The following is a 17,865-nucleotide window of genomic DNA, read 5'->3' as shown; positions in this document are numbered from 1 at the left end:
GCCTTTTCTTGGCCAAAAGTGCAAAAGTTGCTATTCCCTTGGAAGTTGAGAATTAAACGTGTCATCTAATCAGTAATCATAACGGAACCCGTAATAATCCCCAAATTTACCGTTTGGTCGTCCAACAACCGCCTAAAATGCTTTAGTGGCACACGTTAACACTGGGCCGGTTTAGTTTCGTGAACCGGCGTCGGTTGAAGAGACTGTTAAGTGATTATTTAACAAAATTAATAATCAGAGATTAACTTACAAAAAAAAATTCTAGAAACCGAGTTTGGGATGGCTATTGCCAATTATAATCAATTGCCTTTAGAAATAATCTTGATGTTCAAATACTGCCACACATTGGATGGGAACTTCTTTTCTCCCTTTTATCTTTTCCACCCCAATCCTACAATATCATACGTTCCTATTTCCCCACTTTGCTGCTTAGACAGACTGACATGAGATTAACATTAGATAAGATTAACAGCTTCAATGTGCTTCTGCAGATTGATAATGAGACCAGTATTCCTTTACAAGCTGTCCAAACAGTGAACTTTCCCTCTTCATTAACTTCATTGGCTCATCATACTCTACTATTTTTCCTGAAATTTCAAAAAAAAAAAAAAAAAAAATCCCTTTACTACATTTAAAAAATTTCTTCTATGCATGAGACATGGCAAGAAATGATACCTACCATCGCTTATAGCGAGCACCATGGTGCAATCCATCACAGTCGGTATCCTATGAGCTACTGTGATCACAGTTGAGTCTGCAAATTCAGTTCGAATAGTTTTTTGCAGGATCATATCAGTTGCATTATCAATTGATGCAGTTGCTTCATCGAGCACTAATATTCGACTTCTCCTCAAAAGAGCACGCCCCAAGCAAAACAGTTGTCGCTGTCCCATGCTCCAATTTGCTCCATCTTCCACCACTGTATAACAAACAAGCACTCATTTGAATGTGTAAAATAAAAAATGGATATAAATCATGTGATTTAGCACTGAAAGACTTACCCAAGGAGTCTAGCCCTTGCTCTTTCTCCTCGACAGCCTCTCGTAGCTGGCACTTCCCAAGAACCTTGAGTATAGAAAAGAGAATTATTGATAATTGTTTTGAGCAATAACAGTTAACCCATGTGAAAATGAAAATAGAAAGTACCTCCCATATCTCCTGATCTGTGTGTTGAGATAAGGGGTCCAAATTGTATCTGACAGTCCCGTTAAAAAGAGTAGGATCTTGAGGTATTATTCCAAATCGCGACCTCAGATCATGGAGCCCAATTTTAGAGATGTCAATGCCATCTACAATAATCTTTCCACCTGCAGCCTCCACTAAACGAAATAGAGCTCCAATAAGAGTAGTCTTTCCACTACCAGTACGGCCAACAATACCAATCTTGTGCCCCCCTTCAAATGTGCAACTGATTCCTCGAAGCACTAGTGGTGCATCAGGCCTGTATCTAATCTGTTTCAAGTCAAAATTTCTCAGTATACAGCCTTGATCAGTTATAACATTAAATATCAAGCAGAAGAACAAGATTACCTGCAAATCACAGATATCCACTCTACCTACTGCTGGCCAATTTGCTGGAGGACTGTTATCTTCTATTACCTCAGGGGCTTCACTTGGTATATCCATATACTGATTAAGCCTTTCAACAGAAATTATATAATTTGCTAGGGTGCACTGGTTTTGAATTGAAAAAACCAGGGACATGTTTAATGAAAGACCATAAGAAAGTGCCATTCCAATAAATCCTGCAATATATTAAGTACTCATTAGAATCTGCCAGATAGAAGAAGAGTCTACATTTCAACAATATTTGTTAAAGCATATCCAGATGAGCCAAGCAAATTCTAGTGAAGAAAGTTTATCTGCTCACCAGAGCTAAAAGTTCCAGGAGGAAGCAAAACCATGCAGAGTGCTGCAGAGGCAACAACAGTTGCACTGAACATTTCCAACCGTTGAATTAACCACTCATTTGCTGCAAAACTGTGAAAGAAAGGACTAGCATTTGTGTCAATGAGGTCAAGATTCTTTGCAAAGAATCGATCTTCCTCCCCAAAAGCCCTTATTGTCATAGCACCTGCCACAGACTCTGCCAAATGATTTGCTACCAAAGACTTGGTTGTACCATTGATCCTCATCAACTCTTTTCCAGAAGCAAAGTAATACCTCTGCAGATAAACTTTTTTCACTTAGCAGAATACTGTCAAATATTAATAGTAAAATTCCTATAAGGAAAGGGATTTTTCTAGAAATTTAGGCTGAACATTGCCATTATCACCTAACACTAATATATTGGAACATTCAGAATTTATTAAAGCAAATCAGATTAACATGCTATGTATTAGTTCTGCCATAACAGCTCATGTTGCCCAAAGTAAATTTTGTTTATTTAAAAACATGGGTAACTTGCACGAAATTGAAAAACTATCACTTGCAACTTATTACTCATGAAGAGCCTTGCAAGAATACCTGTAAACGAATTGCCAGATAAACCATTGGTATGGAGACAAACAGGACTTGCCAGGTGACAACAGCCAGTACTCCAAGATTAGCATAAGCATTTGTAGTAGCCCCAACAGCAAAGATTAGACTGAATGGAACATCAAGATCAACAATACTTAGATCAGATGATACCTATGTGAAACAAAGACATTCACAGATCAGAATCGTTAGCTGCACTTCAACTTTCTTTAAACTCTCAACATTTTCAATTTCAGATGCTTTTACCCGACTAAGTATTCTTCCAAGTGGTGTGGAGTCATAAAAAGCCATAGGTGCGCGGAATAGGGAATTTAATAGTTGTGAAAAAATAGACTTTGATGATTCAAGACCCAAAACAACTGTTGCCAGAGATCTACATAGCAAAACCAGTGTTGAAGAAAATCCAATGATCAGGTAGACTGCAATCAACCGCAATGGACTGACGTGAGGCTTGTCAACATTAGCTGCCATCCAAGAATTCTGTGATATCTGTCCAATCACAAACGTAAGGTGACCAAGAGCAGCCAGGGAGAAGTACAAGTATCCTTTGTTCTGATTCAGATACTGAATGTAAGGCTTAAATCCTGTGTCCCCTACTTCTTTCTCTTCTTGTTTGATCAATTGGTCTCCTTTAGATACTTTAAGTTGCTTCACTACATATGTCTTCTTGATCTCCACATCAGATGATCCTTTTTTTTGTGGAGTACTAATCTCCGCAAGCCTCTGAGAACCAGCTGTCTCTTTATGAGCATTGACAAGGTCTTGAAATTCTTGGCTTGAGGCCAATAGCTGATGATAAGGAGCTGCTTGCAGGATTTCTCCATCTGACATCAACTGTCAACAAAATAAATGAATGCTACATTTAGCAAATTGGCAAATTGAAGAATATTATTATTAACAGTATGTTGATCATAGAAAAACAAACCATAGTCCAGTTCCTGAATAAAAAAAATACTAACCAAAACTGAATCAAATGCTGGCAGAAAATCCACTTGATGCGTCACAAGCAGGACAGTCTTCCTTGAAAGTGCCCCCATAACATATTCCTGCCAATATTTAAGTTAGCTTTCAAAGAAGGCAACTAAACTAAGAAGTGAAGGAAATGGCGTGCTTTTAGGAAATGGTGATTACATTAAATAAGCTCGTAGCAGTTTGTGCATCAACAGCACTAAATGGATCATCCAAGAGATATATATCAGCATCCTGATAGAGAGCACGAGCAAGTTGAATTCGCTGCTTTTGTCCGCCACTAAGGTTTACTCCTCTTTCTCCTATTTCTGTAAGGTCGCCATAAGGAAGCAACTCAAGATCCTTTACTAATGAGCATCTCTCAAGTGTGTCTTGGTACCGGTGGCTATCCATGGCTGATCCAAATAAAATGTTGTCTTGTATTGTTCCGGTCTGGATCCAAGCCACTTGAGAGACATAGGCAATCCTTCCTCTAACTTGAATCTATAGATCATGGAAAGGGACGAGAATGTTAATCATTAAAGAACTGTTATTCGACTCATGAAAGAGGTCAACTCAGAAGCAACCATATTGTTCATAAAACAGAAAATATTAAGGATTAGAAGAGCATGGCAATATATATTGAGAGAAAGTCCTCAAAAGACCAGTTTACTTACACTTCCCTGTGTATTAGGAACTTCTCCAAGAATTGCTGCTAAAAGTGTTGATTTGCCAGAGCCAACTTCTCCACACACAGCCACCTTTTCGCCAGGTCTAATCTCCAAATTTACATTTCTTAGTGTTGGCTTTGATGAACTATCTTCCCATGAAAAAATGGCTGACTTAATAGAAATGGCAAGGTTCCCATTCTCCATGATTTGCCTTTGCCGGACATTTCCATTCTGCAATTCTGGTGCCTCAAGAAACTTTACAATACGCGCAAAAGCTACCTTTGCTTGGATGACCACTCCAATAACATCAGGGATTGATCTGATAGGATCTTGAACCAAACGTAAGGTTGCCACAAAAGTGAAAACATTATTAGCATGTAAAGGAATTTTAAGGAAATAGCATGCACCAAAGGTAGCAGCAGAGACCAAAACAGGAGAAGACCAAAAGAGAAAGCCATTATAAGCTTTTCTCAATTGTACTGCTGACAACCATGTGTACTCTTCTTTCCTTAGAGTTTCTATAACATTTTTGAAATGTGTTTCCCAGGCATATAATTTCAAGACCTTCATGTTAACTAGAGATTCAGTACATGCCTTTAATCTCTCATCTTGTGCAACCATAAGCTTAGACTGAAATTTATGTTGCAACTTTGCTAATGGAGTGTTGCATAGGACAGTAATTATAATAATCACTAAGGCTGCGATTGTTGCCAGCCCAACTGCATTGAATAGAATGACAAGAGAGAAACAAAGCTGAAGACTTGTAGTCCATGTCTGATGAAACCAAAAGGGGAATTCACCAATTCTATAAGCATCTACAGTGACATAGTTCATTATCTCACCGCCTGAGTGCATCAATCTAGCCGCATTTGATAATCTCAATTGCTTCTTATAGATTGCAGCCGTAAGCAAAGACCTCACCTTCAAACCAATAAGCCTAGACCTAAAATACCACTGCCTTTGTGATAAGGACTCCAAGCTCTTTGAAACGAAAAGTGTTAAAGCTAATAGATACCCTTCATATTTGAAACTTGCTTTTCCTTCAGCAACTAAAATGAAGGCATTAAGAAGCAAAGGACCTGCTGACATAGTAAGAATCTTTAACAAGGCAAAGAACCCAGAAATGAGAATCTCTTTCCAGTGGCATAATACGATCGTCCTCAAGATTGAAGGTTGAGAAGATGGTTTTGCTTGTTTTAGCTCATTTAATTTCTCTAGGAAATGAATATAACAGCTTTCTGCTTGATCTGCTGCACGTAAATTGGGTATATCTTCATCCTCAAGAGTTTTCTCTCTACCCTTTTTCATCAGTGAATTCATCCACCAAAATGAAATTGTACTGAAGAATCCTGCTTTAGCAAATGAAGTAACTTGGACAACAGAATCAGTTTTACTAATTCCATTGGCCTGGTCACCTTTTAAAGGAGCGTAAAGGCCATTTTCATTCTCATCAATCTCCTCCTGTTTACAGGCCTTATAAGCACAGAACAGCAATAATATTGCTCCTGGAAAAGACGCAGCATCTAAAGCTGTCTTAACTGATATCCCATTGCCTAAAATGGCAGCAAACAGGGATAATGCACATACAAATCCAGCAAACAAGAACACAAGGACAGACAATAGCTGCAAAGGCTTCCTTGGAAGATTTTTACCTTGAAGGCTAATGGTTAAACCCACCAACAACCACGTCAACCCCTGAAACGTGACTAAAAACCATCTGTTTAAGGGTAAGGCAGTCTGGGTTTTCCTCAACTTCTCTTCTAAAATAAGGATGCCCAAGCACAAGTACGCTAAACCAAGACAGCCATTGAAGATGGCAGAGACTGTTTGTAAAATTGAAAACTTTCGAAATCGTTGCCGTATTATATCGGTTTTTAATGATGATTTTTTTATGAAGGTAAACAAGAGCATGAACAAAAGCAAGAAATCAAAGCAAATGATCAAGGCATGGTTGACACATGAAGTGGGTCGACTTAAAAATACAAAATTAGAACTGTATGGCTTTGCAGTAATTTCTGAATTGCCAGATTCCCCACAAAATGTAGTCCATAAGTCTTCCATGTTATTTTTCTTCTCTCTTTGCGGTTTTCTTCAAACTCTGAATAGCATAAGATAATTGTTCTTTTTTCTAAAAGCTTCAAAAAAAAAAAAAAAAAAAAAAAATCATCCATCACTCCCTGTGAAGAATATTTTATAATCAACAATAAAAAAAAAAAGAAAAAGAAACCACTCTACGTCCCACTATGACAAAATAATTGGCAAGTACAAGCACCGTGATATTCAAATGCCGGATACCACAAAAGATGCAATAAGAAAAATGATCGTTCAGGCATAACAAAAAAAAAATTCTTGTAATGAAGAAAGTTGAATTAAAAAGCAGAAAGGTGCAATCTCTTTTGCTCTTGTAATAGCAGGAAAGTTGAAAAGGCAGACAAAAATGCAGTTTAAACTTTTAAACCAAAAAAGAAAAAATAAGTTTCGTCCGCGAAAGAAATTTGCATTTGTATAAATAGTTAAAAATAAAAAGCTTATATGATCTTCAACTTGCTGGACGTAACTTATATGGACAAAACGTGATCACAATGAAAATAATTTGAAGAACACTTCAAAAAACCAAAAGGTTAGGAAGCATTCACAACCACCTGTAAGACGACAGTACCATTTATCCAAAAAACAAACAAAAGCAATTAAACTTTTTCGAGAGACAGAGAAAGTAAAAGACGACTACTAACCTGAAAATTGCACGTAAACCGAATCCTTCTTCTGCAATGAAATAATATTGCTCCTGGTAAACAATGAATTATATAATATTGACCTTTTTTTAGATAAAAATTACTTTCTTCTTTTCTTTTTAGAAAGATGAATTAAAAAGTGAAGTGAAGTGTCCCTCTTTGTTTTTCGACCGTGAACAACCGTGAAATGATAGAGACGGAACGTGGGAGAGGGAAATAGACGATGGAAGGGAGAGAAAACCAATAAATTAAAGAGAGACGACAGTGCCATACCGGGCCGGGTAGACACTAAACTGAGTCGGATGTCGTCATGGCTCACGTCTTTCCATTGGTCGACGTGTGTTTCGGCTTACGTGGATAGTTTCCTTCTTTGCTGCATTTACAGATACGATCAAGGATTATAGTTTTTTTTTTTTTTTAATTTCGTATGATGTTAAAATACAGGAACAAAAATTCCGCTTTATTTATTTATTTTATTAACTCTGATCTAACTCATTTCTTAGTGTAATTATTTTTAATAATAATAATCAAATAAACATCAATTCTTTTTATTTTATATATGCATAGATCCACATAATTAAATGATGATGGGCTGACAAATTTTTTCAGTTTTTAGACGGTGATTTGATTTAAAATTAAAATAAATATTGTAATCTTAGTGATGTCACTGTAACTAAACTAAATTAGGTTACATAAGAAAAATTTACAGAATTTATACAACCAACTCTGGGAATTTTGTTTAATGAAAATTTTAATATTAAAAACTAATTTTAAAATATGGTTTAATTGATATATTTTATAATAAAAAAATTTGTAATAGCAGTTCAAATCTTGGTACGTGTTCCACTTACTTATGATTTGATAATTACTATGATTTAATAGAATTAAAATGATTAAGACATTAGATAGATAATGATTATCTAAAGTTAGCCTCTCTCCTAAATTTATGAACAGTACTGTTAAGAGTCAACACCGACCGACCAATGAATTCAGTACTTGAGAGAAATTATTGTGTCATAAAGTTTCAATGTTTTGGAAATCAAATTGGATACGCCGATGTATATAATAATTAAAATTTTCTAAAATAAATATCTCCAAAATGCTTGGTGAGAATGGTTGTTGGAAACGGTGTCTCATTTCCTATTTTTATTATTTTTTTTATATGTACAGGGAAGGAAAAATAAAAAATTATAATTTTATTTCCATTCAATTTTTGACGTATCTATCAAATATTTTAAATCAATATTATATTTTTTATTTTTTATATAAGTGATTTATTATTAATTATATCTATATATATATATATATATATATAGTTTTCATTTAGTGAAATTTTTAGTTTGATTTCTTTAAAAAAAAATTTTGACATCTACTCAAAAATAGTCACAATTGATTAAATTACTCGGTATTCAGATTATTGAACTTAAATATGATTTTATGCTACTAAATTGTTAACCATCCAGATCAAGCATATAAGAAGCATCTTTATCATCAGGTTGCTCTTGAATAGTGTTTTTTTTTTTTCTTTTCACTTACCGTGTCACTTTTTATTTAATATTGTGAATAAAAATTATAATATAGAATGAAAATATTATTCAATTTTCATTTTTATTATATAATATTCTCAACAATGACAAATATAAATGTTGCAATAAAAGAAAAATTATAAAAAATTCAAAATATTTCTGATTCTATAAACTCGTTTAGTAAAGTACAAGTTTTCAATATAAAAAAAATAAAACAACAAACAATAATGATATGAAATAATCGTAAATGAGTGTATGTATATTCCACTATATCAATTAAAATTGTTATTCTTACTTTCAAAAAATTATAATTCTATATTTGTATATTTTTGCCAATTTAACTGAAGTGAAAAAAATATATTTTTAAGGAACCATAATTTATTGCGAGAACATAAATAATTATTTATTTAATATATTTTTATGATGCAGCAGAGTAGCAGCAGCCATACCACGTGAAATTCCCTGTCAATCCCAGTCTATGCCAAGGCCAAGGCCACGCAAATTTAATCATGTCCAACTTTTTGGTAATTTACCCAATTTCTTTGTTTTCTTCTCTAGCTATATAGATTAGGACTATAATTTACTGAACAAGTCACGTGTTTTATCATTATAAATTAGAAAACGGAGAAAATAAATTTGAGGCAGCGGACGAAAACTCTCTTGAACGTGATTTGATAAATTGATTAGAATTTTTTTTCTTTTTTTTTAAATAATTATTTATTAATCAATATTTGCAGGGTCTGTAGATTAAATCCGAGATAGCAAGGATGAAAATGAAAAGATTAGATATCGCTATCACAAAATTATTATAGTTGAAGAATTAATTCCTTGTTAATGGAGCATGCCATTTGTCACGAGGCGGCTGACGTACGCATCAAAGTGACCATATTTTCCATATATTTGAAAATTCTCCTTCAAATGACAATTGTGGGATGGGGTATCCACTTAGTCAGTGGCAGTCAGAATCTGCTGCACCTATAAAGAGCTAACGAAAAATATTCTCAATTCAAAAAGGAATCTAAAAATAAAAAGCTTAAACATTGTAGTTAATATTCACACCTGTGCTTCATTTTTACCTAAAATAATTTATATAAAAAATATTTTAAAACTTTTTGATGATTGAAATATCCAAGTAAATCGATTGGTCAATAAAAAATATTTTTCTTAATTTTTAAAAAATAATTTTTCATTTTTAAGAAAGAAAAATAAATTTTAAACATTAATAAATTTATATTTTTTAATTCATTAATCAGCGATAATCACCACCATGAATTGTGATCATACCGTCAATTGTGACCATTGGGTTCATCGGTCATCAAAAGTTATCAAATTTATTATTTTTATGCATATTTAATTATTAAATTATAAAATACGAAAATATCTATATAAATCTTCTTTTCCAATACTATATATAGAGAGAGAGAGAGACACGCATGCACATTTGGCGTTTTGATGATAGCAGGGCTATAGTCACGAGACGACATGAGATGAGAGCATATTTAAGTTGATGAGGGAATGAGGAATAATTTCACGCAATGTCAAATCAAACATACAGAAACAAGAAAACAAAATAAAATGTACAAAAAACTAAAAATTGTCGGCCACAAAACCGTATTAAGACAAATTAACAACAGGCAAACTCAACAAATCTTTTGTCTGTTCTAAAGATGACTGATACAATTTCTTCATCTCATTCAGCAAATTTTGCATACACTTTCTCCCACTGAGCCCATTGCATTTCTGTATGAAGATAAATGGATGTAAAGTTTCTACTTGTAGCTATAATAACGAGTAACGACATGTAGTTTTTAAATTTACGAATAACTGAGAAGGACCTGCAGAGCTATAATTGTTCTTGCGATGCTAGACACTGATCAATGTCATCCCTTCCGCTTCGATTGCGCAAGCTGGTGCTATGATAGATCTTAGGGAAAATTATATTATTATATAAATATATAAAATCCCAAAAAGGCCCATCCCATGTATACAAAGAAAACGGTGGTTAATGGATCTACCAATCTGACCCAGATTTTTCTTTCATGTTTAGTGCCTCAGCCCAATGTCTTTAGGCCTACCCAGCCCAATTTTTCTAACGACTGAAACTGAAATTAAAATTTAAAATTCAAAAATTTAATCATGTAAATATTTACATTAAGATTAAGGAAATAAATTAACCATATATCAGTTAATTAGGCTGTCATTCTCTACCAAGAGCATCTATTTGTATACGTCCGTCAGAAGAAAATAAATTAATCATATATTAGTTTATTGTTAATGTCTCGTACATTTTTTATGATGTAATCTAATTTCATCAAATTAAAGTATCTATAATAAAAAAAATTATATTTTAATCTTATAATATAAATTTTCTTTTTAATATAAAAAAATAAAGAAAATTATTTGACGTTTGAGATGAGATGACATAGATTACTTTTATTTTAATGATAGGTTTCAAATATTAGATAAAGTTTCTCTTTAAAACACTGATAAGGAAGCGTGACAACACAAGGATTTTTAATCTTGAATGATTAAAAAATAAATAAAAAAATAAAGAAAATACTGTAAATAAACTCATACATTTTGGAATGTTAGAACTTTAGAAGGAAGCTATTATTGTATTTCCTTTTGGGTTGGATGCATTTCTTTTGTCGCAAAGAAATGAGTTGGATAATTATTATTTGAACAAAAAAATGACGAAGAAAAATTGGATTTCTTTAATGACCGGAAAAAAAGGTCGTTACTTTGGGTGTTGTAATCGAAGAGAGAGAGAGAGAGCCCATAGAGAAACCAACCCAAGAACCACTTCGGCTGCAACCACTCACCCATATCACTTATTCTCGTATAAATCCAAATCAAGAACTGGCATCTGTCTAATGCGCTTAAATTTTGATGGTAAGGAGATGATTGAAGATCCAGAGACATTTTCATTTTACCAAAATCCAAACTAGAGGGTGAAAGATGTATAGCAGTGGCACTAAAGGATCGAATAACCGGGTATCTAGTAAAGTGTCTGGATCAAGAATTCCAACTTTATTGTTCTCTATGTTTGCCACCTTCGCTTCCATTTATGTTGCTGGCAGATGCTTGCTTAATTGCTTTGCTTCTCTTATATATCTCAGACTCTCACTTGCTTTTCCTTTATTCTTTTGGTTCTAAGTGATATAGTTGTATTCCCTCTTCCTTACACCTCTAATTGCTTATATGGTTTGATGCGGGAGGTAGATTATGGCAGGATTCAGAGAACAGAGTTTATTTGATTAAAGAGCTTGATAGGATAACAGGGCAGGTGGGTGTTCAATTTTTATTTTATTTTATTTTTACTGTGTTTTCTTTCATGAAGTTTGAGCTTAATTTTACTTTCCATCTGGGTTTCTTATTATTGATATTTTTGTCAAGTGAAGTTAATTAGAAAGAAATTATACCTGCATGTCTCCTTCCCTTATGATGATAAGCTAATATAGTCTTGGATATGATGTTGAAAAATCTCACAGGCTGGATCGCCTGCATGATTCCCTGTATCGTCATTTCTTTACTTTTGTTTGTTTGAATGGGTTTCAGAAAACTTACTGTTGAATTCTGGTTTTTCTTTTTAGGGAAAATCTGCTATTTCAGTGGATGATACATTGAAAATAATAGCCTGCAGGTAATGTGATTATTCGATTTGGTTCAACTTAACCTAGGCTTTTCAAACATTAATATAACATTGATACCATTTTTTGTAATTTTTGGTTACTATTATTTCTTTGTTAGGGAGCAACAAAAAAAGTTATCAGCACTTGAGATGGAATTGGCTGCAGCTAAACAGGAGGGTTTTACTTCAAGCTTCGTAGCAGATAATGATGGGATGAAACCGAAGAAAAGGCATTTAGTAATAATAGGAATACTGACAAGGTTTGGCAGAACGAATAATAGGAATGCAATCCGTAAAGCATGGATGGGTACTGGTAGGGTACTGGACATTCATATATCTCTCCTTTTTTTGGTTCCATAAATTTTTTTTTTTTGTTTAGGTTGAAGCATAAATTTCATCGTCCATTTCCTTGATGGAGTGGTCCTTTATTTCGTAAGAATGCATACTGTATCTAAATGTGTGCGTGCATAGTTTTGGAAATATCTAATAAGAGAAGAAAAGTATCGTGACTGGGGACACATTGATAATTCCAGAAATGGGCCAAAATGTTGAAATATAGGCAGATTCAAAAGTACTGAATTTGTGTGCGATGTGGCCTATGTAGATTTTTATAGGAAACACCATTAACTACTAGAGCTGCAAAAGATGTAGCCTGAGCAGTCAGCTCTCTAAAATGAGCTCTCAAGCAAACCATAAGAACTAAAATATCTGTCTTTTGGAGAGACTAGTGATATACGTTTTGCTTGTTACTAATTTTGTTCTTACTAATCACTTAATTTTGTGTACCTAAATTCTTTGTATGGAACATGTGATTTTCCAGAAGTAACCAATTTTTGCTTTTGATGTTATTGGTTTTGGAGGTTCATGACCAACTCTTTGTTCTTTCAGGTATAACCTTGAGCAAAATGGAGAATGAGAAGGGTATAGTTGCACGTTTTGTTATTGGAAGAAGGTAGCCAAATGTGCTAGTACATTTGATTTCTTGTTGTTATTATGATCTACACTTCTTTCCTATAATCTTTCTTTTGTTATGATTCATGCTTAAAATATTATGATGTTTGCTATGTTATCTTGCAGTGCAAATCGTGGAGACAATTTGGAGAAGGCTATTGACAATGAAAATAAGCAGACTAATGACTTCATCATTCTTGTATGTCTATGAATGACAAAAAAAACAGCTGGACCTTGTGATGTCGAAGCAGTCTTTTACTGCATGAGCTCAATTATCTGTTCCTTATTGCCCTCTTCTCTTTGCAGAATAATCATGTGCAGGCAACTGATGGGCTTCCCAACAAGGCTAAACTATTTTTTGCTCATGCTGCGGATAAATGGGATGCTGAGTTCTATGCTAAAGTCAATGACAATGTTTATGTTAATATTGGTTAGTATTGTTGTTGGATTATCAGTAGTGGGTCTTTTAGGATTTGACACTTCTAACTGCCAAGTGATATCAAGCTTGCCAAATTGTATGAGCTTGGTTCTCATGGTGATATTAGGAAAGCCAAGTAGATTAGCAGCTCCAATATACTCAGGATTAGTACTTTCTCCTCTGCAAGATTCAATTTTTTATAAAGCTTTTTTTGACTTTGAAGTGGATGTCTGCGTGCTGTCTTTTTTTATTTCCTTTTCCTTTTCTTTTTAAAAAATTTTGCAGACGCCCTTGGAACTACACTAGCAAATCATTTGGATAAGCCTCGTGTTTATATTGGCTGTATGAAATCAGGTGAAGTTTTCTCTGAACCGTGAGTTTCTCCTATAAATTACAAAATAAATGAGAATAGAAAACTAAGCTTTGGATGTCTTTTACTATTTTTCCCATGCTTATCTGCTGGAATGTGGCAGGAGTCATAAATGGTATGAACCAGATTGGTGGAAGTTTGGCGATAAGAAATCGTGAGTTTTTCTTTAACCAATTTAATGTCTATTTCTATAAACAATTTATGTTCGTATGACGTGTATTTGATAAGCAAGAATTATGCATGTTAAAGCTATAGCATTTAGGAGCAAGAAACCTCTTAGGTCTTATTAGGTTTTATTCTTGTCTGTATTCTAGTATTCCTTCATGATTGCCTTTCTAAACTGAAATTTTGTTTTCTTGTTCAACAGGTACTTCCGCCATGCTTCTGGTGAAATGTATGTCATATCGCGAGCTTTGGCTAAATTTATATCAATAAACAGGTATATTCTTCATCAATATTGTTCCAGCTACATAATATATGAGATTGACATGTTTAATTCCTGAGAAATGACTTACTGAGTGTGCAGATCTATTCTTTGCGCTTATGCACATGATGATATCAGTGCTGGATCCTGGTTTATTGGGCTTGATGTCAAACATGTAGATGAAGGGAAGTTTTGCTGCTCATCTTGGTCATCAGGTCTCCTCTCTCTCTGTCTCTCTATTTCTCTCGCATTGTACATGGAGATAAACGGTTACATATAATTAGTGAATTTGAGTTCATTATAAAGAGCTGTTTGGACCCTTATTTTCTTTTCTTTTGCTTTTTTCTCTCTTCCAGGAGCTATTTGTGCAGGTGTTTGATTTGATTTGCTTCCATATTTTGATAAAAAAATAGAAAAGGTCTGATCTGAATAACCCCTTTACTTTTCAAATGGTTGCTGGATTGAACTCCATCAGTGACAAAGATTGATTTGCTTGTATAGAACATTCGTCCAGTTACGTTTTGGATACACTAAACACACTGTGGATGCGAGATTCAAGAATCCACACAAACTGGAGATTCAAGAATCCACATAAACTGGTGGAGTCGGGCATATTCGTCATACATATTAATGAAAATGCTGCAATTCTTTCATTTGTTTGGACAAATATACGATGATTTAGTCTTAGGAGATAATACCATTAGTGGAAACCTTTTTCTTTTTGTTTTTTCTCCGGCGCATTAGAGAATTTTACGTGGAAGGCCAGGACTGTTGGCATGGTTTCAACCCTGACCTCATATAGTATGAATCAGAATAGCAATGAAACATCTTGCAAGTCTTGCTGCACATTCTTTCCTGCTGGACTAATTAGCTCTTAAAGTGTAATTGGCTTGTAATGTCTAATAAAACCTACATTGTCCTTTACTTCCCGTGTAAAATATTTTCGATGATTTTAAGTTTAGCGCCGAATATCTTTGTATCAAAAGCTCAAGAAGATGTAACCTGGTGAAAAGTAAGGCTAATGCCACATATATAAAATAATCCATGAAATGACATTTTTCTCAAATGATTCCCTGGATGAAGACTTGTTCAATCCTCCTGATAGAGTAGATATGCCAGAGGAAGATCTTATAATGCCATGGCATATTGGCCAGACAACAAGTTACAATCGACTCATTTTAGAATACCATATCATCAACAGGACAACCACCTGTGTGATGCAGCTAAATCTCAAATGCAATTATATATAGCAGACAATTACAGAGTCAATAAAAATGCAATTATGTCTCATCTGAAACAGAAATATAATTTTGAATTTCCGTATTAATACATACATACATATATATATATATATATAAACAAGCCTCAGTTGGATAAATTTTTTACAATGAGAACAAAGCTACGGAGACAGCGAAAGGACCACCATTTGCTGATTAGTTTTCACTATGTTCATGATGAGCTGTTAAGGAAATGTGCCAAAGCCTTGTCTGTGTCATTATCATACATGAGTAAAGCTTCAGCAACATTGTTTGACGAAAATCCCATTTCCCTTAGAAGGGTGTAGCCACTGGCAAATTCTTGAACCTGATGCAAAGGGAAAAAAGGCATTCTTATCAATCAGAAGTACTTATCTAGGATTAGTAAAAGCAAGCTTGGAAAATCTCTCTCCCTCTCTCCCCCTCCCTCATCCAGATAAATAAAAAAAATATGGGGGCTCTTCCTAGGTTATCATTCAGAAGGTTTCTAACTTCAACTAGCAGGCAGATTCATGGTGCTAAAGCAATTCTAAATAAATACACTTGACTTACACTGTAGAAATCAGCATGAGCATATGGTTCCAGATATTTGTTCAATGCATAGTCAGGGAAAACAGAACAATTGCTGATGATAAAGAGCAAAAGTGGTTCTCCAGCCTAAATATTAAATAAAAGATAACATGCCCACAGAATGGGGGAAAAAGAAAACCTTCGTTGGATTATCTCCATAGTTTGCAACTGCAAGAGGAACGGCTTCTCGATTAAGTCCGGATGCAATGTACTTGCTTACTACAGGATCTGCAGTTGAACCCTGCATTTGTAATGATGTTTCATCTCATAATTAAGTTATCTCAATATTCGGTCTAGAAAACAAGAAATCAATCAATAAATTAACTATGATTTTTAAAAGACGAAACCAAGATGACACCAAGTACTTAATATCATGAAATTAACCAATCATAGGTCTCATCACATAAACCAGAAGTATTATGTTTCAAGACATGCGATTGCCAACTACCATAGCAGGTATTAACTGTTCACATTATGTTGTGTCTCCACATACTATAAAGAGCCATGCGAGCATGAACTTCTCAACCGAAAAGACATACCAATGAAGAAGTTGGTTCTGTTGTTTTAGATGGAAGATTTTCCAACCCAAGCTTGCTCCAGTTCTGGCTTTCCTTCTCTGCTTCAGCTAAAATTTTCTGCTCAAACTCAAAGTTAAACTGGAAGTTGCTCCGAGGAATATCTCCCACTTGCAATGACAATTGAGGCTAGGCAAGAGCAAGTAAAGTTGACACCAATCAAGTTGAGTATATCTTCCAACTAAGACTAATTGATTGGGAAAAAAATAATCTGCTACAAGGCTACCATAACAAAAACAAAGTGGCTAAAGAATGCAATACAACAATGTAGGCATTAGGCAAATATTTTCTCAGTCATCATCTCCATAATCAGAAAAGTACCAAGATCACATCTCAAGTAGCTATCAAAGCCATTAGAAACAGATATCTTCCATATTGAATGAATGCAGCACACACACAGAGAGGAAAAAATCCGTTAGTTTTCTGTTATGGAATGCATTGAGAAGATTATATTTTGAAAACTCGGTAGAAGGTAGAAAGGCTTCCTTATCTATCCCTAGACCACACGTTCATATGCCAAGTGCAAAGTGTAAAGCTAATCATAAATTACCACCACATTATTTGAAATTCAGAATTCAAGAACAAAAATAATTATTATTGCCAATTATAATCTATTGCCTTTAGAAATAATCTTGATGTTCAAATACTGCCACACATTGGATGGGAACTTCTTTTCTCCCTTTTATCTTTTCCACCCCAATCCTACAATATCATACGTTCCTACTTCCCCACTTTGCTGCTTAGACAGACTGACATGAGATTAACATTAGATAAGATTAACAGCTTTGAAGAAGAATGTGGAAAATTATTATTGTATTTTTTTCATCAATAGGGTCACATATATATACATATACAAGATACTATAAACCTATTAGGAATCTAACTCCTAACAGAACTCTATTTACAACTAGTCCTTAATACTCTCCCAAGTTGGAGCATAGATGTTAATCATGCCCAACTTGTTACGAAGATAGTTAACCCGAGGTCCATTTAGAGCTTTTGTAAAGATATCTCCTAACTGTTCACTTGTTTTAACATGCCCTGTAGAGATAACACCCTGTTGTATCTTTTCACGAATGAAATGACAATCAATCTCGATATGTTTTGTTCGTTCATGGAATACTGGATTTGATGCAATGTGAAGAGCAGCTTGATTATCACACCATAACTTTGCAGATGACTCTTGAAGCCAATTTCCTCTAACAATTGACGAATCCAAATTGTCTCACAAGTAGATTGCACCATAGCTCGATATTCTGATTCAGCACTCGATCGTGAGACTACTTTTTGTTTCTTGCTCCTCCATGATATCAAG

General features: G+C 34.3%; 3 protein-coding genes across 3 annotated transcripts; 1 reads left to right on the top strand and 2 right to left on the bottom strand.

Annotated features, from left to right (window-relative positions):
• Positions 1 to 273: 273 nt before the first annotated feature.
• LOC105648379 (ABC transporter C family member 10) lies at positions 274 to 7,067 on the bottom strand. Its single transcript, XM_089726792.1, has 12 exons — positions 6,830 to 7,067; positions 4,104 to 6,232; positions 3,610 to 3,930; positions 3,438 to 3,524; positions 2,725 to 3,312; positions 2,467 to 2,631; positions 1,871 to 2,165; positions 1,531 to 1,745; positions 1,147 to 1,452; positions 1,002 to 1,065; positions 680 to 919; positions 274 to 587 (listed from the first exon to the last, which is right to left on the bottom strand). Exons 2-12 carry the CDS (start codon positions 6,156 to 6,158, stop codon positions 475 to 477), a joined length of 4,449 nt encoding a protein of 1,482 aa, XP_089582918.1. The 5' UTR covers positions 6,159 to 6,232; positions 6,830 to 7,067; the 3' UTR covers positions 274 to 474.
• Positions 7,068 to 11,009: 3,942 nt separating this feature from the next.
• On the top strand, positions 11,010 to 15,073 carry LOC105648380 (hydroxyproline O-galactosyltransferase HPGT1). The gene is made up of 13 exons (XM_089715701.1): positions 11,010 to 11,431; positions 11,574 to 11,641; positions 11,949 to 11,998; positions 12,106 to 12,299; positions 12,875 to 12,938; positions 13,064 to 13,136; positions 13,244 to 13,367; positions 13,641 to 13,728; positions 13,829 to 13,879; positions 14,093 to 14,164; positions 14,252 to 14,364; positions 14,506 to 14,567; positions 14,651 to 15,073. The coding sequence occupies exons 1-12, from the start codon at positions 11,314 to 11,316 to the stop codon at positions 14,526 to 14,528; spliced, it is 1,038 nt and encodes a 345-aa protein (XP_089571827.1). The 5' UTR covers positions 11,010 to 11,313; the 3' UTR covers positions 14,529 to 14,567; positions 14,651 to 15,073.
• A 445-nt stretch (positions 15,074 to 15,518) lies between these two features.
• Positions 15,519 to 17,540, bottom strand: LOC149492907 (uncharacterized). Its single transcript, XM_089726818.1, has 4 exons — positions 17,517 to 17,540; positions 16,515 to 16,679; positions 16,115 to 16,216; positions 15,519 to 15,733 (listed from the first exon to the last, which is right to left on the bottom strand). Exons 1-4 carry the CDS (start codon positions 17,538 to 17,540, stop codon positions 15,599 to 15,601), a joined length of 426 nt encoding a protein of 141 aa, XP_089582944.1. The 3' UTR covers positions 15,519 to 15,598.
• Positions 17,541 to 17,865: the final 325 nt, after the last annotated feature.

Source organism: Jatropha curcas, chromosome 10, assembly GCF_041381405.1.
Source record: "Jatropha curcas cultivar XTBG-Jc1 chromosome 10, XTBG_Jcur_1.0, whole genome shotgun sequence".
NCBI lineage: Eukaryota > Viridiplantae > Streptophyta > Magnoliopsida > Malpighiales > Euphorbiaceae > Jatropha > Jatropha curcas.
This window is presented reverse-complemented; position numbering and strand designations above follow the sequence as displayed.

Bases quoted from the DNA above. Each gene is read 5' to 3' on its own strand.
- LOC149492907 (XM_089726818.1), bottom strand. From the start codon at position 17,540: ATGGACCTCGGGTTAACTATCTTC. The intron at 16,217-16,514 runs GTATGTCTTTTC...TTACAAATGCAG, and splicing joins CAGAACCAACTTCTTCATTG to GGTTCAACTGCAGATCCTGT. The intron at 15,734-16,114 runs GTTTTCTTTTTC...CCTTTGCATCAG, and splicing joins ATGGAGATAATCCAACGAAG to GTTCAAGAATTTGCCAGTGG.
- LOC105648380 (XM_089715701.1), top strand. From the start codon at position 11,314: ATGTATAGCAGTGGCACTAAAGGATCGAATAACCGGGTATCTAGTAAA. The intron at 11,642-11,948 runs GTGGGTGTTCAA...TTTTCTTTTTAG, and splicing joins TTGATAGGATAACAGGGCAG to GGAAAATCTGCTATTTCAGT. The intron at 11,999-12,105 runs GTAATGTGATTA...TTTCTTTGTTAG, and splicing joins TTGAAAATAATAGCCTGCAG to GGAGCAACAAAAAAAGTTAT.
- LOC105648379 (XM_089726792.1), bottom strand. From the start codon at position 6,158: ATGGAAGACTTATGGACTACATTTTGTGGGGAATCTGGCAATTCAGAA. The intron at 2,166-2,466 runs GTATTCTTGCAA...GTTTATCTGCAG, and splicing joins ATCTGGCAATTCGTTTACAG to AGGTATTACTTTGCTTCTGG. The intron at 1,746-1,870 runs GTGAGCAGATAA...AATATATTGCAG, and splicing joins TCCTGGAACTTTTAGCTCTG to GATTTATTGGAATGGCACTT.